Source organism: Meleagris gallopavo, chromosome 17 (assembly GCF_000146605.3).
Source record: "Meleagris gallopavo isolate NT-WF06-2002-E0010 breed Aviagen turkey brand Nicholas breeding stock chromosome 17, Turkey_5.1, whole genome shotgun sequence".
In the NCBI taxonomy this organism is placed as follows: Eukaryota; Metazoa; Chordata; class Aves; order Galliformes; family Phasianidae; genus Meleagris; species Meleagris gallopavo.
The window spans coordinates 7717589-7740584 of NC_015027.2; the positions used below are offsets into that span (position 1 = coordinate 7717589).

At 47.8% G+C, this 22996-nt stretch overlaps 1 protein-coding gene across 1 annotated transcript; it reads right to left on the reverse strand.

Annotated features, from left to right (window-relative positions):
* Positions 1-466: 466 nt before the first annotated feature.
* LOC104913555 (glutathione hydrolase 1 proenzyme-like) lies at positions 467-18394 on the reverse strand. Its single transcript, XM_010720303.2, has 4 exons — positions 18005-18394; positions 1557-1724; positions 813-940; positions 467-609 (listed from the first exon to the last, which is right to left on the reverse strand). The coding sequence occupies exons 2-4, from the start codon at positions 1718-1720 to the stop codon at positions 482-484; spliced, it is 420 nt and encodes a 139-aa protein (XP_010718605.1). The 5' UTR covers positions 1721-1724; positions 18005-18394; the 3' UTR covers positions 467-481.
* Between the last annotated feature and the right edge of the window lie 4602 nt (positions 18395-22996).

The window sequence follows — 22996 nt, forward strand, 5'->3', positions numbered from 1 at the left end:
AAAAAAAAGAAAACAAAAAAGAAAAAGCAGTAGTGTAGAGGAAGGCTTATCTATTGGCCTTGGTTTTAAGCAGGGATCACACATATTATTACTGGCTCAGTCCATGCAGGCAATGCTAACAGGATTGTTGACACCTCTATCCTCTTGCTGGTAACTCAAGTGTTTGGGTCATTTTTCTCACTTTTCTGTATTAGAGCAAAGCTACTCAGAACACAGAAGGCATCATACCTGCCTGCAGTTCCGAGTCCATCAGAGTTGAATACACTAGAGTAAGAGGGCACAGCTATATGTATATGGCAACGTCCACGCATGCACACACCAAAATCTCTTTTGTCACATCGCAGCAGCAATTGCAATAGACTGTCTACACTGCACAGTGATACAGCAGTTTGCTTCAATCCTGTTTTTACCAGCATCTCCCAGAAGTTCAACACGCTCATCAGCCCTTCCCCAAGGCTCCATTCCTCTCCAGTTCCAGGAGTCACCATAAAGGGAACTGGAAAGAGCCTTTGCCTTTACCTTTCTGAGAGATCTGTGTGTTGTTCCCAAACATGTCTTCTGTTGCTCTTTTAGGAGCCACCTCTCTCGCATTAATGATTTCCACATTTCCTTTAAAGACAGAGGAAGGAAGATCACATTTAGCTCTGAACTCAGCACCAGTCACAGTCTGGGCAGAATAAGCCCAATCACTGGGAAGCAGTTTCTTGGCAGTTATTCTGTGGACAGCCTTAACTCAGGTAGCATAAATCACCTCTTTGTGCTTTAGGTGGAGGAGCAGAACTGTTCCAGATGCGTACAGCCCTGTCGCTTACCTGCACTGTTATAGATGGTAAAGAAGAGCCCTCCTCCAATGCCCATGCTGTGAGCGTTCATGAGTCCAACACAGAGCAGAGCTGCAATCGCACCATCCACAGCAGATCCACCTTGCTGAAGGATGTCCCTGTGCAGCAGAAGAGAAGCATCTTATGGCAACACACCACAGTGTCTCAGCTATCTCTGAGCTCTGGAGTCACCTCATCAGAGCAGATACAGCAAATCTTCTCTAATGCCCATTTATCCAACCCGATCTATGGGTTCCCCACTAACAGCTTTGGGCTTCTATCACCACAGACAAGAGAACCTGATGGTCTGGGTACAGACCAGACTGACCTTCATTAAAGATGCATTCAAACTAGCCTGAAAGCAGCAAGATGTGTCAAAGTACCTGGAGGAGACTGGCATTCCAGCCACATCCATCATACATGAGAATAAGGAGCCTGAAATCTGCAGCATGTACATCTAGAACTGGAGAACAGCTTAACAAAGGTATTTTAAGGAGTTTGAAAAGCATCTCCCATTCTTATTGTTTCTGTGCCTAGGGAATCTTTGTCTACTGTACTGCCTTTGAGCGACTGCATTAACGTTGGTTGGGAATGGTAAGGGCCCAGGTTTACTCACAGCCTCCTTAGTCTACAGGGAGCTGAGTACACCTGCGCATCAGTGAAACAGAACAGTTTTGTCTCATCTCAAGCAAGAGCTTCACAGATCACAAGAACAGTGGCAGAATTAGTGATTACCTTCCAATTATTGAGCACGGCCCTGCGTCTGTAGCCACAGCTGCTCTTTTATAGACGTGTGTGTCCACCGAGTCAGAGCGCAGCCCGAAGAAGAGTGCCAGGAACAAGATGAGCCCCAGCAGGACTGCAGTCAGGACCCCAGTCACCACATAGCGCTTCCTCATCTTTCTGTGGGAAGAGACAGGATCATCAACCTTGCTGTTTCTGGGGCTGCTAGGGAGAAGGTGATCAGGCACAAGAGGAGGCTTGTCGTCTGTCTTCTTCCATATCCACTGTTTCTCCTCTTTCCCCAGCAGCTCTGCTGATGGATGGGTGATTTTGGAAGGAGTGACCAGAGGTAGTGAGAGCCCAATTCCGGCCTCGAAAGGTACATCAGAGTGATGTTCTTCCTGCTTCTCCAGCCCTTGCTTGTCAGTGAGTTTTTATGGACTGCTGAGCTGCAGGCAGTGAGCAGCTACCTCCTTCCCTGGACCTCTCATAGATGTCCATGCTCAGATTCATATCAAGATCTTTCCTATGAGCACTGCTGTTATGGTTTCTCTCTGCAGGACAACTGTTGTAACAACTCCAAAGATTTTACCAGCTTCCCCTTTACCCCTTACTGCCACACCATTAGCAGAGTGGTCTATTTCACTGAGCACTCCAGAGACTCCTGGAAGCCCCTGAGTAACAGCTCAAAAGTATTAAAGCCCCTGAAATGAAAAAGCCCCAAACCAGCAGCTATGACTTCAGTAACAACCTGTCTTTGTTAGTTTTTGAGTCACATCATCTTCAATGAAAAAAAAAAACGGAGAGCTTTAACCTCAGTGACCACTACAACACACATCCTAGTCACTAACATGTCACCTTGGCTGAAGCTATTTGGCCACAAGCACAACACCCTCCTGTTCAGGATCCCTGGCTAGAGCAGCTTTCCCTTAAGGCTGCCACTTCTAGAAGGCAATTGCCAGCGCTCATGTCTCCATATTTTTCCATCCTGCAGAAAGATGCTCCTGGAGTGCACAGGGTTACTGTTCATCAGTGGGTGAACATAGGACGCTGAGCAGACCTGCAGCACGGATGTTCCACACACACACCAAGATAAGTTAAGAGCTATTGAGGGGATGGAGAGTCATTGACATCTTGCTAGGACTGACACTTCATGAATAATAACTACTCTTTGACCCATTTCCTTTCCCCTTACAGGACTATTCAAAACCAAAAGACCTAAATTCAACATAGCTTTTTCAAGGACCAACTTCCCCCAGTTCAATGCAGTTACCACCATGACTACTACATTTGTGCAATAGCCAAGATATCCTTTACCTTACCAAAGCACCTGCTGTCCTCAGAGACAAACCAATCCATGGCATTGGGAGCGAAGAGCAGATCCACCAACCCCAGCCTCTGTGGCTATGCAGCTGCCCAAAGCAGAGGAACCTCCAGCAGTCAGAGCAGCACTTGGTGCCTTGCAGAGCAAGGAGGCAATGAGCGTGCCAATGCTGACCTAACAGGAGGAAACAGGCCAGGCCAGCCAAAAAGAAGCACTCCTCAAAGGGAGGAGATTGGCAAGCACTGCCCCTCAGCCTCACTCCCATTCTGCTTATTTCAAATAAGGGAATATCCATTTTCTATCCAAGCCTTTTATCTGCAAGTCTCAGAGCACAAAAGATGTCTGCTTCCAAGTAAGGCAACTCAAATCAGGGTGTCAGTGTGCTGTATGTGCTGTTCTGTAAACAAATGTCAACCAAGGTCAGTGAAAGGTAAATGGATGAAACCTCTTTCCAGGTTCAGAACTTGATTTACACTCAACTACTTTTAAAAGAGACTGCTGGTGTGTTTGCAGAGCAGTTGCTGTGCAGGGAAACAGAGAAGCTATTATGTCCCCAACAATAGCTCACACACAGCCTCAGAGTTTAAAGACAGTTTTGTTTGTTGGCTTCAGCACTGGCAGTCTCCTCCAGGCTTCACAAGAAATGCCATGGGATCTTTTATCTGCACTCCAGCTAGGCAGAAGGTACTTTGTTTCATCTGGGCTGTCCCTCCAGCCCCTGGTGACCCCAGCCCAGTGCTGGCATGTTAACCCATCAGCTCCTGCTTGGACTGCATGGTTCTCCACGGCTGCCTGCCTTGTTGCTGTGCACCTGTGAAGATTTGCTGCCTCGTCATGCAAGAGCACCAGAGAAGGGTTGACCTCAGAACTCTGCTCTCTCTTTCACCTCTGAAGAGCCTTTGAAGAGCTCAGTGCTGCATGCTCAGCTGTTGGGTGAGTGCACTAACCTTAAGAAGAGCCCTCCAGCTCACTGCACTCCCCAGGCACAGCTCCCAGCTGGCTGCCAGCCCCAGGCATTGTGTTCTGCTGCAGCAGAGAGAGCAATCTCAGGTGAGAATAATCCCCTCAACCTCCTGCTCAACTCCCACAAGCTTCGTGACCTCTTTTGTGGGCACACAGTCTATCCTGCATCCTGCGTGCAGTCCAAACTGCCTTTCTGGCTGTGACACAACAGAACCCAACAGTTTTTGTTTCCCATGCAGCAGTTGGGAGACAGACCAGAAGCCTGCAAATACCCACTCTCCCTCCTCACCTGTCCCATCTCATTACTCAAACAGTGGAGTTTTTGCACCTGTGCTCCTTTTGAACCCCAGCTCTGAAGTGCACCACCACCTGAGCTGACTATGGTGTTTGCTGAGGCTGCTTTTAACCTCCAGACCTCTGCCAAATGCAGCTGTTTGGGAGCTTGGGTAGCACTGCAGTCCCAGCAGCAGCACTCCTGGAGAGAGGAGCTATGAGGCCATTAAAAGCATCGTGCTCATTTCCCAGTGTCATAAAGGTCCACTAGCCAGTCTTAGCCATGAAATGTAACATGAATGCTGAGACCAGGACCAGCAAGGAGTAGTTATACCTGTATGAGCAACACCACTGTGCCACAGGCAGACACGTCACAATTTTCACAACTTTGTTTAAACACTACTGCAGGTTTTGAGCTGAAGGAGTCCTGGTGCAATAGGATAGGCAGTGTTGGGCTGAGGTCAGAGCATTTGAACTGTTCTGTCAGTGGTGTGTGGGTGTGCTGCAGAAATACGGAACTTGCCAGGGTCAGGGAAAACCCAGGAGAACTAAAGGAGAGGGAGTAAACCCAAAGTCAAATGCATAGCAATAACATTACTGTATTTAAACACGTATTAGTAACCAAGAATTGAAATATTGTTATCAAACCCTATTGCTGCATAGAGTGAACCATCAGTGGCTTTTTTTTTTTTTTTATGGCTGACAGTGGAGGTCCCATTATTGATCTACCATTATATGACAACCTAACGAAGGTGCCCACAACTGATCACATAGGTGGAACCACCTGAAGCATACATAAGACCCTATGACAGCTACTTGGGCTGACACTTCAGGATCTGGTATGCACATCCTGCCTTCTTGCACAAGATCTGTTTTAGCAGTTGCTTCCTAGAGCTGTTCCCAGCAGCCTACCATGGGGCCAGGCCACATTTAGATGTCAGCAAGTGACATGCGTTCCCATCAAGCTGTTGCTGGGTCTCCAATGCATCATGTAGCTTTTCCTTCTCACTGGGAGTTCACAGAGAGGTGGTGTAACAAACAGCAAATGGTTCACCTGTGGGAAGCCTTAGCAGTTGGGGTCTGTGCTCATACTTAATTAGCCAGATGACTGTTTAAATTCTTGGGTACAACTGTGCTAACTTCCCTCAGCTGTCACTAAGAACAGTGGGCAGCAACTTCAGCTTTCATCTGCGGGAATATCCAGACTCATCAGCCTCTGAGCAGCTAATTAGCTGGGGTTATTTGCTCCAAGAGAGTTTGCATTGAAGAAAACTAGGACAAAAGCAACACAGAAAGTACACTACTGCTGTCCAGAACTGATTCTGTGGGTTTATGCATTCCTTCCTCTTACAAAGGGAAAAAAGGTAGTGAGATCTATTTGTTTCTGTGGGCTATCCTTACTGTACCTTTGCATAAATTTCTGTTTTTTAGCAGTTCCACATGATTTAGCATGACGCTGGCTAACTCTTCAGGGTCTTTTGCCCTTTTCCCACTAAAACTGTTTTTATGTCTTCCAGGGCATGTTCTGCCTTGTCCTTATATACCAGATTTGAAGCTTACGTTGCCATTCTCAACCAAGCACTCCTTTATTACATAATTCACAGTTCTTAGGTTGCAGAAGGCTAATATATGGTATAATCATGTAAACACAAGAGGATAATCACCTTACACAACAACAAGGACAGAACTAAGATTATAAATGTACATTTTACATCAAATTTGCCTCCCGCCTGCCAGGTTAGAGCTCCCTGCAATGGAATCTTCACATCTCTCCCCAAATAGTCCCAAAGCAGCAGTGAGCTGCTGCAGGCTACTTATTCCTGGGCAGAACTGGAATGGCTCAGATGCAGTATTTCTACCAACAGGTTTGGGTTAACCCAAATGGCAGAGAGCTTTGTGACTTTGTAAACCATCACACATAACCCTGCTCTTCCACGGCTCTGCTGAAATATATGCTTCTAAGCATTATCCTTTTGAGAACAAAGATAGAAGGGCTTGTTCCCCTTTGCCTTCCATCCTGTACTCAGACACAAAGGTCTGACTCTCTCAATCAGCCTCCCTATTGCAGCCTTGCCCTGCAGTTACTGCAATAAGACATGTACTTAAGGCACTTGAGATTCCAATCTACAAGTTCATGTGCTAAATACTTTTTCCCCTCAGGCCTTTTACTCAGTAGCAGCCACTGGGATGCCTCTGATCAGAACTCTGGTTCTCCTACGCTCACCCGTGCAGACAGACAAGCAGAGTCTCCTGCCAGGTACTGATCTCAATGGGGAACAGCAGGCATTTTTCCATAACCATCCCCATTTTGTCCAAATGATGCCCTTGAGAGATTTCAAACAAGTGATCAACAATTGCCTCCCCTTACAAAGGAAATCCTTCCTGATTCAAGTTTCACACAGACTGCTGTGGAAAACTGTGATGTAAATATTGAAGTAGTTGGGATTCAAAACAAACAAACATATTCTAAATCTAAGCCCTTTTTTGGGGTCTCACAGAATGAGACAGGTGTTACGCTCTGGTGTTAGCCTAGAATTTAGAACTAATATATTTTTGTACTACCCACCAGGAGTTATTCAAGTAGAAGTCTTGTGCAGTCTTCACCTGCATCAGCAATAAAGAAACTAAAGCAAAATTCAGTCAAGCCACAAAGAAGTTCAAAGAGGCTTCCAAATTCAGGTCTGGGCACTGGTCCTGCCCAGAGCAGGAGCACAGAGCAGTCCCCAAGTACTAACCCTATGCTCCTGCTTCACCACAGAAATACAACAGCCCCATTCAACCTTTCTGCACAGCCAACACATCAGCCCCTGTCCCACTACCTGCACCCGTACATCTTGCTGCCTCCCTCTCCTCAGGCACAGCTTAAAAGTCTTCAGCATTCTCTGCTTCAAGCCTGGCATTGAGGGCTTATTGATGCACACAGGTACTTTATAGGTAGAAAGGCTTCAGATGAACTCTATGAGGCCATGATGTCAAAGCCATAGCTAATCCAGCATCACAAAAAATGGATGTTATTAAAGTTTTACAAAGTCATTCAGAACACTGCTCTCCCACTCACCTCCAATTTAAAATCAAAACGTTTAATTAAAATAGTTTTATTCTCCCACCACTTGCAAAATATGTTTTCAGAATATCTGCTTCCAATAAACTGGGAGCTGTTTATTAGAACTGGGCTTATTCAGGCAGAATAGTCAGGTCCTATCATTCTCTTTATGTAAACTTTCATCTGATGTACCAAAAAAACATACAAAACATGTTCTGCTGCTGAAGAAAACCCAAACAGCACTTCAAGGGTGAGGGTAATGGCTCAATTTATGTCATTTCTAACTTCCCCTTACCTCCCAAGAGTATTTCCACTGATCTGTTCTGTCCTTTCGCACAGATCCTTATTTACTGATATCCTTTGAATATCCTTTCTGAAGCAGTGAGTCCCTTTCTTGAGCCAGTACGTTCCTGTAGCGCTAGCAGTAAACACATGTCTTTCCTTAAGAGCTCTCCAAAGCTTGCTGTACTATTTGATATTTGTACAGCTCTACTTACAGAGATTAACCCATTGAAACTCATTACTTTTGAATTCACAGTACTGGAGGAATGCTTAAGTAATCATTGACTAGGTGAAGAGTCAAGAGCCAACACCCTTTAATATGCACAGCTTAGCACTCATAAATGTTGTCTATCACCAGCTGAATAATTATTCATTTTTTGATTCCTTTGCTACATGATCAAAGATGAATCTTTCTGTATCTTGGCGATAGCTCATAAATTCTGGCTAAGCAACTGAACAAATATATGGTCACACCAAGTGCCCATCTCCATAGGATCCAGTATGGTCAATACTCCTCTTGCCCAACCAAATGGTGCCCTTGTAGTTTGTAGTTTTAAAGTGTACCTTGCAGCTTAAACCCAGACACACTGACAGATTTAACTGTGACAATGTTTGACTGGAGCATCCTCTGCCAAATGGGAGCAACCACCTGCCATAGAAGGTCACTGATCAGCTCTTCAGCAATCCCAGCTACACACCAACTTAAACCATCATCGCTTCTAGTTCAGCTTAATGCTCCAGCTGCAATAAGATGACACACTGCCTGTTCAACCACCCATTCCCATAGCAGGGAGGATAACAGAAGAGATACCTAGAGATGGAGAAACCTGTCCTCCACCACTAAATCTCACTTACTGCTTTTGAGCAGTAATCCTGTGTCTGTTTGCTCAGCTTCCAGTTGCAGATCAAAGATTGCAGCTCACTTGCTATTGAGCAGCATAGCATAAACCCCAGCAGTAACCCAAATTCAAGGTGCAATATCTGCCCTTGAACTCTAATTACTCGGCAATGAAAGCTTGTTTCTCTGCTGCTGTACAGATCTTGGTAAGTGTACAATCAGTGAATATAAAGATGTTATAATTATGAAATAAACCAGAGAGTTTGGCTTAGCCAGTTATAATAACAAAAAGAGGATGCTTACTCATATCCTGGGCTCACTGCAAAACTTCAGAAGAGAGACCTCCAGAAGAGATCCCTTCCTACTGGTGGTCAGCTCTTAAATGGGTCTAGGAGAGGTGAGCCAGGCTCCACCCCTTCTGGCAGCACAGGTGATTTGCCTTCACCGGTGCTCCTGTGGCTGACTCACTGCTCGCCTCAGGCGATCGATCAGAGGTTCAGGCTGTGATTCAGCAGTTCCCATACACTAGGCAGCTCAGAGCCAGTTTGAACACGAGAGTTCAGTGCCCATCCAGAACACAACACAACACAGACAAATCATAGCCTGCCTAAAATCTGGTCACAGCAAGGCTCCAAGCCTGTGCATCCTAAGCTGGTTTTTCAGTCAGCAGGCTGTCCTGCACACACTGGATGAAGCAAAATCTGCTTGGATAACAGTCAGCTCTCCTAGATGCTATCTTTTAACTTACCAGGATCAGTAGTTTAATGTCTCAATTCCAAACCTGTCCAGTTCGTCCATCCTAGTCCAACCTTTGACACACTGGATCCTTATTTACATTAGAGGGACAGTACCTGTACTGCAATGAATCATGAACAAAATCTATCTTAGCACCAAGGGTAAAAACTTTGGGAACACAAGCCATACCTCCTCTACTTAAAATTACATCTCCTTTCTATTCAAATTCTTGTTATAAAACACAAGCATTCTAGCCTTGAGATATTTGGAAGGGAGTTTCCATGGGCCCATCTTCAAAAGAGACTTTCTAGTACTCCTCTAAATAAAGTGTAGAAAGATATTTGCCCTTTGCCCCAAACAAAATAAAATGTACTTTTAGTCTTTCACACCTAAGTGAGGGGACAGGGAAAAGAACTTTTACTCTTTGCCCCATTACTGAAAGTCAAATCCTATGGCTTTTCTTCAAGGGCAGTGCAGTCTCATCTGTGGCACATCCTCACCAGTGCAGAGTTGGAACAAGCTGGACACTCCCCAGCAAGTTACTCTTTCACTTATGTACAAGGAGAGTTGAAGATGGGGTCAGAGGATCTTAAGAAATCTGAAGATAGTACTTCTGGTTCTGGTAGGTAAATAGTTTGCTATGCACACGTACAGCTCCAGCATTTCAATTGTACGTGGTTTTGGGAAAGTCACTTATCTCTGTGTAGTCATTAATCCAGTACATTGTCCTGTTATGACTAAGCAGCACAGCCGCACCTCAAACAGAAATAGCATGGTCCATGGAAGTGCATTGCAATAATAAAAAAAAAAAGTACATTCTGCAGGGCTTGCTATCTCTGACTGTGATGCTGGTGACATGCCCATCTCTGACATTCTCTAACAGTTAGTGGGTACTACTGAAACATGAGCAGCAGAGTGAAATCTCTGCCTCTTCCTCTAATGGAGCGCACTTGGCAGCATATGAAGCAATATCTCCAGAGCCTTTCCGTGGATCTTGTGGGTACTGAAAAGCATCAGGAAGCATGAAGGCACTTCTATTTTGCTTCATCTCTCATCATGTACTGATTTTGTTGTAAGAATTTCAGGAAATGACACCAGCAATAGCTGATTACATAAATCATGTAATTGAGTCTCCTTTTCAGACTTCTTTTTATTGCGGATCACACAACCCAAGCTCTTCATTTCCTAATATTTCAATAAATACATCATCAGAATCGAGGAGATATCCTCTTTTTGCAGGTTAGCTACATTTCCATAAGGACATTTCTCCTCTAACAGAACAAAGTTGCAATCCAGTGCTATCCCAATGCAAGCATCAGAGAGGTTCTGAGTACCCAGTAACACGTTAGTTGTGTGTAAGGCTGCTTCCTGCTAAGATCACTGAGATATGTCTAAAGAGTGAAAATCCTGATAAAGCCTCTTGAAGCTGTACTTTTCTGACATCACGGATTCATGCCACCAGCAACATTAATAAAGTTATGATCACAAAGGATTTTCATGAGGTCATTACGATCCTTACAATAATCGAGATGCAGAAGGGAGATGAATCTAAATGGACTTATAAATAGACAGCAGTATGAGGTACCCAGATGGATTACAAAAGGCATAATGATGTGTAGATCATATGGCTTAGGTTATAAGAAGGGTCAGTGCAAAGAGGTATTTCCTGAGATTTCTTTATATCTTGTGTCATCCTCTAGCCAAATGAAGAGGATGGAAGCATGGAAGAGAGAGCAGTTTACTACGCTGCTATTTCATTTTTTCAAGAGAGCATTCTTGATTTGGATAATAAAGGATGTTATTTCCTATTTTCTGTTCAAGTTGGTTCATGACTTTCTACAATAACTCCATATATCAAAGCTGTACACAATGACAGGAACAAGGACCAGGTCATTAAAACTTAAGTCCTATCTGATAACCAACGCGAACATTCCGGCTCCTCCCTACTGGAAATTGTTACGGTTCAAGGCTCTTCTTTTATTACCTTTCCTCGCTGATAAATTCATTGATCGCCACCTAGGCTCAGTCAATACTCCCAAATTTTACATCAATCTCAATTTTCCAGGACTAACATGTACCATTTATTTATCAGCTTTATGAAGCCCTTTCATCTTTGCAAAGCCTTTCTGTTGGGCTACCAAAGGCACTGTGTTCTTGTTGCCAGACCTGCCTTTCCTGCAGCAGCCAGCAATCAGCTCAGCAGCCTGACATGGCTTCACTCAACCTCACCGTGCTGGAATAAAACAGGGGAGAGGGCTAACGAAGGAAGAGAGGAGGAAAGAAGGTGGAATAACAGGAGAAAGAATAATCTCTAAAGTGCTGGAAGGGAAAAATGGAAGAAGAGGGAGTGAAGGAGGCAGACAGGACAACGGAAAAATACTGAAGTGTGGGAAAGGGGAAGATGAAAGGGCAAAAATACAATGTCCGCTCTCAAGGGCAGAGGTTTCTTCAGTATAGCCTGCCCTCTGCATGCACTTGGAGGTGCTCAGATCACAGCTGAAGTTTGGACTTTCTTAGTCCTTTGCAGAGGGTTTGTTTAACATTATCAACACATTAATTAACTATTGATTGTACAACATCTGAGCAGGAAAGAAGGTTCCAAACTAAAAAAAAAAAAGGCCTTTGGGCTGCATTCACTGAAGAGATTTCCACAGACTTCAGTGGAACTTGGAGAAGATCTCCGTTTCCAGTAGAAAAAATTAAAATCATACCACCTGCTTAGATTCACTTGCTTTTGCTAAATAAGGGCTTTACAAATAAATGAGATAGATTGCAGTGGAGCAGCCTTGAATAACAAAGACCAGGTCTTTGATGTCCATATGTCTGGGAGGGCTGTTTGTTCTGGCAATGAGCACACAGTCTCCTAGGCACGGTTCTGGTCCCTCAGATGTCTAAATATTTGTTTTTCTGGGCAGAATCTGTTCCTTTACACACAAATGCAGTTGTCCTCGACAGCTCAGTTTTTCTTCGACTCCTCAGCTGGAAGCCTCTCCCACATTCTGCTTCTGAAAGTAACTCCCAATACCATTCCACAGTACCTGCACCCTTCTGCACCTGCCTCCCAGCCTTCCTCCTCGCTACCTGTGAAGAAAACTTGTCATTGCTTTACATCCACTCATACTACAGGCAAAACCATGGGAAAACTGTGTCTGTTTCTTGACCCTAGATATCAGCTTTTCCACAAAATTCTTCCATCTCATTTAGGAATGAAGACCATAAGCAAACTGGTTGTAGACCGGGCATCTTCAAGAGCTGAATGGGCCACACAGAGGTTAAATAGTTTGCCCGGTGTTGTACATTAAATTATATTTGCAAAACAGATCAAGACTCTGGCACCTGTGATCTGGCCTTCATTAATATGGAGATGATTTGAGAGAAGCCAAAGTCGTTGAGGTAGATTGAGATCCCGCAGTCCTTATAGAACATAAACACTCTATTGACGTGGGCTGGAAGGCTTGTGAAACACCCTCCATAAAGCATAACTAAAGAGCAGGAAAGATGTAACATAGGGAAAGAAACAACTCCTCTAATTCATGCCCCAATCCAACCAAAATATGAAGACAACACAATAAAATCACGCTATTTACTCACTACTTTGAAAGCTCTGCTCTCCCTGGGTGCAGTTCACCCTTCTGCTGGCAACACCAGAAGAAGGCACTTCTGCCCTGTCCTCTTGCCTCTTATTCCTCAAGGGTTCCCAGAAGCAAGGATTTCAAAAGCTGAGTGGCAGCAAGACTTTATACATGGGAGTGGTCAGCCAAGGAGGTGATGTAATGAAGTCATATTTTCGGGCAGTGAAGGCACAGCCCCTGACCCCCCTCCTGAAGAACTGCTGGCTCACAGGGCAAGCTTGGAACAGCGATCAGATAGTTTCCATGCCGTACTTTCTCATGGTAAGCGGAACAGCATGCAGGGTGGAGAGCAAGGAAAGATCAGTCTTGAATGAGGACAGTAGTTTGATGTTGGGTCCCAGGAGTGAATCTGCACTGGCCATCATTTATTCATGCATCAAACAATGCCCTGCCAGTCACTGGCTTTGCCCATGGCACAAGCTCTGGTAGCAAAGATGCTCTCTGCATTACAGCATCACTACCACCATACCCACTCCTGCACTCTCCCCAGTTAGCTGATGCTGAAGCACTGCCCAACTCAGGGCCAGAGGGCTGGGAGCCCTGCAGAGGTGAAGGAATGTTTATCACGTAAGAGGGATTATCCTGGCTGCTGACCTGGGAAGCTCTTGAGAGGTACATCCTGCTCTTCTCCATCAGAGGAAGTCTTGTGGCCTCTGAATGGAGAGGAAATCTCTCAAGGATGTACCACTGCTCTCAAAAGGAAAAAAAAATCATTTTCAACTTCCGTCATTAATGTTTTTTGATCTCTCACTGAAGGGTTTCGTTGACTGTGAGAGGCGATGTCATGCATTAGGACAAAGTCTGACCAACTCAGCTTACACACTATTAGCTGAGTATCTCTGGTACAGCTGTATAGCAGGAGATGCCAGGTCTAACAGCGATGCGAGCATCTTCTCAGCTGAGACAACCAGAAAAGGTTGCTCTAGGGGGTCATGGAGTGGAAATCCGAGTTACCATCACCTGCCAGCAATGGCACCAGCTCCATACAACAGCCAAACAAATGCCCAGCTCATTCCATCAAAATCCCACACCAACAGGATCCTCCACAGCTGGTTTGTAGGTCAGGGTGGGGAAGGAAGAACATACAAATGACTGTCATAAGCAGAGCTTCTTGTGCAATTGGACAGGGAATGATGTTCCTTTTTCTCCTTCCCTATTAAGTTAGTTTTCAGTCAGAGATCCCCTCCACCCCATTTCCATAACACAGTGCCAGCATAAGGAAGAGAACTATCTAGAACACTTAAAGAGAGTGTTCCTATGTGCCAAATCATGGTCTGAATCTCACTGACCTTAAAGACTTGTGGCTGCTTTGTTGTAGTGTGACAGGAACCAAAACAGGAACAAACCAAACCAAAACCAGAGCTAGATCCACTTTTTAACTTACGGGAAAGCTGCATAATATATATATTCACATCCAGGATGGACGTTTTCTTATGTATGTAAGACTGTAATTTACAGAAACATGATCTTGTTCTGTCACTTTGGGGTTTCCTTGCTTTATCCCAATTCTTGCACTTCTACCTTTCTGATTCTCTCCCCCATCTCACCTGTTCAGAGCCAACAAGGGTCTGGTTGGTGCAAACCTGTCTGCTGGGGTTAAAGCACAACGCTCCCAAACACCACAGCCTGTCCAGACCACCAAATTCTTATCATTACAAAAATGTGTTCTACTCGACAGTATTTTTACGTTCCTATCAGGACGCCTTATGGGCTCAGATGAAAAAAAACCATTCATATCCTCACTTTCGAGACAAAGGAACAGAGACAATTCTGCCCAGGGCTGAAACTAGGAATCTTCCCCCAAATCCCCTTAAGCATGCTGCCAGACATCACTGCTTTTCTCTGTCACGTATCCGATATATACTCTAAACTCAGACGCAGCTGGAAGTGACAAGTGCAGGGGCTGACAGCGATCTGACTGCACAGCGCCGGCAGCTACGTGGGCTGTTGTTTGCTCTCTTTCTCATAGCTTTGGTTTCTCCCCCGCTGTAAACAGGAAATGAATAAAACATGAAGGTACCTCCTGAAAAATGACAGCAGATCGCATTGCAGCAGAGGAACTGAAAAGAATTTCAAAGTGTTTGAACTACTTAATGGAAAACTTGCAGCTTATTACAGAAAGTTGTTGGGTGACTAATTGCCATTGAAGACTAACCAAAGCAAGAGGACCCTAAAACTAGAGAAACCAGGACCTTTTTCTCAGGAAAAGCCAAGGTCTGCCACACAGATCTCCACAAATCTGCTTTCTGTTCTGCCTGAGGACCAGCAGAGCTCAGGGCTGTAAGGCTCAGACACACTCCTGGATATGCCCAAACTGGGTACACAAGGGAGCAAGCTGCTTCCATGCAAGGACAATGGCAACAGATTGGAAACCACCACCTGGCTCCCAAAGATACAGGTCAAGACAAAGCGTACTGCGAACACAGACATTAGATCACAAGAGCTGCAGCAGCCAGTCCCATTGGGCACAAATGGAGGGGACCAAGTGCCCTCCCCAGTCCCTCGTTTTGCTTTGCCTTGGTCCCCCATATGTTGGGGACAACCCACGGCTCTCTGACACATGGGAAATCACGTGTTTACTGATTGCTGCCATGCCTCCCTCCACCCTCTCCTCCCGTGTGTGGTCAGATGATCTGCAGAGGGATGATCTGCAGGTGAGATCAGCCCTGAATGTAATGGGGAGAGAAGGGGAAAGTCCACTCCCCTGGGAGAGCTCCTTCAGCCAGAAGTAAACTTCAACCTCCAGGCACAGCAGGACAGGCTGGGCACAGCGCATTGAATGAAAAAAGAGCAGGAAGGAGAAGGGAAGAGAGGCAGAGTTCAGGAGCCCAGGACTCGGTCTGGATGCTCAGATCTGCGGCTCCCAGAAGTGCTGGCTGCTCTTGAAAGGGCTTCCTGCCTCCCCACAGCACATGGATCCCTTTGATTTGGGATCGCTGAGAAGGGCACGGAAACGCAACGGCTGCAGGAATGAAATGCAACAGGGAGATGACACTCAGGAGACTCATCCTTATCAAGGAAACAATTCGATATCAAAGAGTGGCTGCGGGGACTGGGAAAAGCCTTTTGTAAAACTCACAACAGAGCCAAATCCTGCCTGTTTCACATAGTGGTCCCTTGGGAATTCCATCACCAGCACTGTCCCAAAGGAAGGCCCCTATGCCAGGTTGGGCTCACAGATGCACTTCACACACCAGTCAGCGTTGGCCCTGTGTGTGTGCTTCTTAATTACAGTTCTGTTTGCAGCGCACCTCTTCCAGAAAGGACAAACTGCATAACTCTCAGCTTATGAAAATCACACTCACAGTTTCTGAGCTGCTAATTAACAGCAGTGTCACTGTAATTAAAGCTGGGTCACGCGTCAGGGGAGCTGGGAGCGTGGCCATCCCCTTACCCACACTGCTCTGACCAGATGGGCCAGCCACAGCCGTAAGGTCAGCACCTCCGCAGCACTGAATGTCCCCAGGTTACAGCAGCACCGACCCTACGCAGGACAGGGACAGACTGAGCCTCGGGGAGGCAGTGTTGGGATTGGGGAGAGAAAGGGGCTGACTCCTGTTGCCACTGGGTTGGCAATAAAGCACGCTGAATTCTGTTTCTTGCATGTAGAACAGATGGTTTGTGCTGCCCTGTTCATTAAGGGGCTCTTAGGACAAAGAGAAGTGCTCTTGCTATCCCCCCTCCACCCTTTAAGCTGCTACAGGCTGTGGCACACCTTCAGGTTGGGGAGGGAGTTGTGCAGGGGAAGATGCAAAGCCCCAAGGGACACCAAGACCCGAAGAAGTGAAGGACAGCAGCAGAGGAGCCTACAGACCTGTGAGAAGCCAGGAGATTGCTGGGGAGCCTGTCGTGTGTCCTTACACTGCTCCGTCTGGGGAGAGAACAACTTCAGGTGTGGAAGCACCACGCAGAGCACGGCTGTGGCTGCAGGCACAAAGATTGCCAGAGCACAGCTGGCACCAACTGGCCTTCAGGCAAATTGGGGCTGGACACGAGCACCAGCCTGCTGCTGCCCTTGGGATGCTTTGGGGAAATACCACCTGCAGGAAGATGGAGCTCTGGCTGGGGAAAGCAGATAAACACTGACTGTTTCAAGATGGGTTTCCTTTCCACTCCAATCTCCAGAGTTTCAGCACTCAGCAGGATGCAAACACATCCCTAAATGACTTCCTGGAGCCCTGGTTTCAAAGATCTGCCCTTTCAAAAGCAGTAAGGCACCACAATCAATAGCAGCCCCAGGAGAGCCCCGGGCATTCCAGCCTCAAAACCATTGAGCCATCCCTACCCTAGCAGAGGCTGTGGGCCAGTCTGCCTTTCCAATGAAAGATACTGAGACTTCCTAAGAAATCAGGCTTACGTAAGTATAGAGATAAAAAAAGAAGAATGGGAAAAGCTAGGTTTCAGAAGCAGCATGGCTCAAAACAAAGAGCAGCAAAGCTCATGGCCTCATGGAGTGACCATGAGAGCTAAGTTACATCCATCTGCTCCTTGGACAGTTTCATTACTGATTCCCTGAAGCTGTGAGTATAAAATTCTGAGAAGTGATATGAGATAATGGTTTTCAGCCAATAAAAGTTGTGAGAAGAGAATGAGCAGAGCAGAGTAAGGAAACAGCTGCATACAATACATGGAGATAGCAAAAGACATCAAGGAGAGTTTTGAAAGGCTTGTGGAAAACTTGAAAATATTATGAAACAGCATGAATAAGAGCAGATGGAACTCAGTGCAGTGGAAGTAGAAGTGTGTATTGGTCAATGGGAGCTAACAGCTCCTTTCACCACCACTAAACCACAGATTTGTGGAAAAAACACAGCGAGAAGGAAGCAAGGTGTTGCCAGATCCTGCTTCATCCCATTCCATTTAGAGCTTAGAGAACTGGGTCTGTATGGAGCAATTGCACTTCCCTGAAAAGGCTCAAGAGGTCAGAGTTAAGAATCGAAGCTGGCAAAAGGAGCACCAGCTGCATGAGCTGCTTGGAAAGCAACTCCAGGCAAGGAACTCACTAAGAAACAGCATAGCACAAAAGATTATGCCCGGCAAACTGTGCTGACATACAAAAACAAGAGCTCTGCCTACGGTGGTCCCCTAAGCAAAACTTGTTGGTGTTCCCCTAAGCAAAGGTTGCTCTCGCTCCCCTTGGAGCAGCACTGAAATCCATCAAAAAGGAGAATTCCAGTTCTGACAGAGGTCAGTCTTTTCTAGTCCATTAAAACATCACAAGAACGCCTGGAAAGCAAAGGCGGGGTCACGGCGAGCCCCGGGCCCTCCTTTCCCTGCCTGCAGCTCCCGGAGCTCAGCCGGACCTCACCTGCAGCCCCCGGCCGGGGCCGCTGCCCCTCCCCCAGTGCACACGTGCGTCCCCGCTCCTACCTGCAGCCCCTGTCGGGGTCCCGCCGGCACCCAGAGCCCGGCACAGCGCCGAGGGGAGGGAGACCCGTCCCCGGGGAGCCGGGCTGCTCCGAGGGCTGCGGTGAGGTCGGGGCAGCCCCAGTTCTGGCGTCGGGCACTAGGTGGCATAGACGGGAGGAAATTCCAACGCAGCCTGCGAGCGGGTCCGCGCCTTTCGTAGGATGGCTTAGGTTGGAGCGGACCTTAAAGATGGGCCGGCTGCAACCCCTCGCCGTGGGCCGGTTGCCCCATCCGTGGCTTTGGGCACCTTTCAGACGAGAGGCTCCTGGTTCCCGGCTCCTGGTGCTCGCCAAGCACAGGCTCGCTGTCTCGGCTTGTGGAGCAGCCCTGGGTTTGGCTCGAAAAAGAGGGGATGAAATCACCCCTAGGGATCAGCTGCCCTGTTTCACTGTCAGACTGCACTTCAGCCATCAGCAGGCTCGTGCACACCAGCAGCCCCAGGGAGGGAGGGACGCCGAGGGCCAGCAGTCCCTCTTGGGTTCAAGCAACCCCAGTGCTTCTCCCTTGCCCTGTGCCACAACCATGCAGAGGATGAGGGCACTCGGCCACCGTTCTCACAAGAACCATCCCGAGGCCAGCCCCCCTAAAGCTCTTCTCCCTCTCACCTCCCTCCTTTTAGGACTGCTTGCAGTCCCTTGGAGATCTCCCTAACCTCAACCACTCGGCCCTTTAAGGCGTGGATGAAATTCCTCACCGGTGAACTGCGCGGACCGACGCGATGAGGCAAAGCCATGCAGAACTGCTACGGTCAGCACAGGAGAGGCCAAGGAGGAAGAAGAAGGAGGGGAGGGTGGAAGGTTGTCTGCCGGCCTCTGCTGTTCTGACAACAGAAAATCACTTGGCTTCAAAGGTTAATGCAGCGAATGCATCTGGTGAGGCTCATGGGCTCTGACAGCCTGTCTGAAAGGCTCCATCTGCAGCTCGGCAGGAGGCATGGCTGCAAGGAGGGCACTGGGGGAGCAGCATGCTGCGTGCACAAGAAGTGGCACAGGTGGGCACTATCTGAACCTGACAGAGCCCAAAGGTGCTGAGCAGCGCTGTGGTGCTAACAGCACATACAAGGAGGGGAAACCTGTTTGCTGGAGGGAGCGGGGCTGTGCTGTAGCCTCCTGGAAAAGCTCAAGCTAAGCAGTCGGGCACACCAGGACCCTGAGGATCTTTCTGCCATGGACAGACATGACTGGACAATCTGAAAGCCTGAGGCAGAGGTAAGGTACACACCACCAACAGCAGGTCCTGTGCTCCCCTGGGGGCTATGGTTGCTCTCAGCGGTTTAGCAGCATGCTAAGATGCTCAGAGCCAATATAATCTGTGTGCTTGGCAGTTTCAAATGCCAAAAGCAGCTTAACAGCACCAAGCGCTGCCTTCAGCCGCCCCTCTATAGGTTTAAGATGGTTTAATTCTTTTATGGAAGTGTAACTCTAGAAATTGCTGCGGTCCCTTTTAAGGCAGGGATTTAAAAAGCTCTTTAGAAATATTTTTGTGAGACACAACACATCAAATGGGATCCCAGTGGGACACGCTACAAGATCAGATGTCTCTGATGCTGAAAATGCAAGAAGCCCACGGGACAGTCTGGGTCTGTGAACTTCCTCCACTGCTCCTGCTGAGCCCAGCAATGTTCCACCCCTCCCAGCACCCAACCTCACACTGCAACCTCATCTAATCATGGCAAAACCCATCTAAGTAATATGGGTGCAGAGTGTTCCCGGCATGGAGAGAATAAAAAACCCCCCACATACCTCAGAAAGCTCACTGATTCGTTGTGAAAGCAGTGAAAATTCAGAATTCTCCTATGCAAAGAAATCAGGTTAATGCCACGCACCACTGGAGAGGACTCATGATCTCTCTATGCATGCAGCACTGCTGCCCAGCACACCTGTGATCATTAGGGCAGCAATATTCAGCCCAACAAATCTGCCTTAATAGGCCCTGTTAGAACATGATCCATTTGCCATAACGAGCAGATGTCCATGATTACTTAAGCAGAATTCTGCCACTTCTAAGTGTTGTTTCTGCCTTAGCCCTGGAGCACCAGGATACTTCAGGGCCTCGTGACCCACTGGGAGAGCCTCAGTGTGAGAAGGAAAAGGCTGAAGAACTAATAAATATTACATAGAAAACTGTTACCACCTCTGCATTAAGCACAGTCTCAGTGGTGCCTGTGTGCGTGCAGTTACTGCTGCCAGCACAGGCACTGCAGGGATTCCCCAGGAGCAGAGTCCCACTGATGCTGTGCCCTTCCTTCCCTTCCCTGCATTCTGCACAATAAGGAGATTTCTTCCCTAATGTGTGCTGCTGTGGGAGAGTGGACCTTCTCCGAGTCTGTACTGCTCTGCTCAATGGCCTACAAGAGTCTGTGTTATGGAGCTCCCCACATACATCTCCCTCTCCTGCAGACAGAGTGGGGGCAAAACAGCAAGTGCTCCTGCCTCCAGATAGAAGGAACTAAAGCTGAAGCCTGGAATTGCTCTTTGTAGGTGTCTTCCCCAGGACTCAACTCCCTCTTCTCCAGGAGAGATGTGCAACAAGCTCAGAGCCACCCCACAAGAAATGTCAGGCAAGACGAGCTGCTCTGCAGGCAAGCAAAAGCTGAAGCATGGTGCGAGGCAGCAAACACAGTGCCTGGCAGCACAGCTTCACCACCACCTTAATCCTCTTTCCCTTCTTAAATGCTAAATTAATCAATTACATTCCCAGCCCAGTCAGAAATGCAGCTTTCATCTTATACAAGGCAAACATAATTAGGATTGTCATTCGGATCCCGCTCGAGCAGCATACAGATGAGAGCAGCCCCAGCACATGGGTGTGTGCAGTGCAGTCCTCCCTGGCAGCAGCTGGGATTGCAGCCCCACTGCCAGGCAGGGCTTCCTGCTCTGAGCCACAGGAGCCCAAGAAACAGACACAGCAAAGATTTATCATTAGAGATGGGGTGGGGAAAGGGATGCAGAACGATAGCTTGCTGTCTCTTCCATGCTTTTTAGCTACAGAGCAGCAAAGAAAAGCAGCGAGTGACAGATTCAGAACAAATATTTCTGCACACAACACAGTCTGGTGCTGGAACACACTGCTGTAAGGTGCTGTGCTTGCTTTGGTTCAAAAAAGGTTTAGGAAAGCAAAAAGGGCAAAGAGTAATTAAAAGCAGAGATTCCCATCTCCTGGTCAGCAGCCAGAACAATAGTCAGGGAAAGAGCAACCTCCATCCCTCCTGTTATCTTCTCTCCAGGCACTGCCAACAGCCCCTGCTAATATAGGGAGAGAGACTGTGGGCTGACCCAGAGCCATCATTCTTCTGTTCTTGGCACGGACCTAGGCTCTGCTTACCTGTCCCAAAGGCCCAAAGCAGGTGGAGCAGAACATCCCCATTACAGGACATCAGCACAGTGACAAGCAGATGTGCCTGAGGCACAGAATGTGAGCAAATAGAGGATCTCTGCTTGCTCTGCATTTTTCCCATTCTAATCTTAAGAGACACTTCTTGGGAGGACTCTAACAGCCATGCTGTGCCCAGCTCAACTGCAGTCAGCAGTACCATATGTACCTATGTTTGGTATGGGGCCAGGCAATGCCCTGATGGGAGGTGCAAGTGCCCCTAGTCGGACAGAATGTGGGAAGAAACCAAGCCCTGCACTGTTGTGCTTCTCATTAGCTCCTATTATTCACACCCTGATTCCACTTTTAAACCACGCAGACTGGAGGAGACACACAAAGCCACTCTGCAATGAGCCGATCCCTTGGCTACAAACCTGCTGCTCCTCCTCCCAGCAGCATGGAGCTCAGGCAGCTCATTCTGCTGCTGCACAACCCCATCGCCATCAGCCTGCCAGGGGTTGTCTTCTCCTATCCATCACCATCAGCCATAAACTTCACCTTACAGTGATTTTCTCCTGACCCAGCCCCTCTTGCACCTCTCCAACCAGACCCTGCAGCCTTTACTCAGCAGCTCTCCCTCCAAATGGGATCAGCCCAAGTCAGCTTCAGCAGTACCTCAGCATCTGCTGATGCCAGTTTCTCTCCTGTGGGTGCTTGGGTAGGGAGGGGATGAGCAGAGACAGTCAGGGCTTTTCTCTGATCAAACATTGAGTAAAAGTATGATAAAGGCCCTCGTGTTTCACCTGCTGTGCTTGGGGATGTGCATAAACATGGGGCAAAGCTGATGCGTTGGCCACACGGCTCCGAGGGCAGCTCCATCCCATCTCTCTGCTCAAACCAGCAGAGCATGAAGGAGGTGGCATCATTTGAGGCTCTAAGAAGGAAAGCAAACTTTGCTCTGTACAGCAAAAAGCCACAGCCATTCCTATCCCCCAGAATGAGGGCCCAGAACCTGCAGGAATGGATATTCCTGCAGAGGTGGTACTGTCTCAACCCCAGGCTGCTCCTACAGCCACAGGCCACCAACACCAGGCTCCGTGTGCTGCGGGCATCCAACAGAGGTCCTAAGCAAAAAGGAAACTCACAGCTCCAGCAATGGGAAGTCAGGCTGAACTGCTGGTTATACTGGGAGCGTGACTTGGCTGCCTGCAAAGTCTCAGCTCTGGGATCCAACCTTTGCTTTCTCAATACCCCGTTGGATCGCAGCGGTTCGGTCTGGGGACGTGCTAAAGTTTGTCGTGCGCTGCTGGGGGACGGAGGCGAGGAGGAAAACATTCCTGCCCACAGCGGGTGGGGAAGGGGACAGAACTATGCTATCGGCCGCCGGTGGGCAAAAGCCGTCTGCTCTGCTCCAGCAGCAGAGCGGCAGAAAACGGCCGTCCCCAGCCCAAAGGTGCGTTCGGAAGCACCGCCCGTCTCTCGCAGCGTTCCAAGAGTTGGCCCGGGGTCAAAGATCCCCCGAGCGCCTGGATGCAGGGAGGGATGCGGAGAGGGATCCGCTCCTCTCTTTGTCTTCCGCAGCGAGGATCCCCTCGGCAGAACACACCCTGAGAAGGGAGGAGCGGCCTCCGAGAGGAGGTG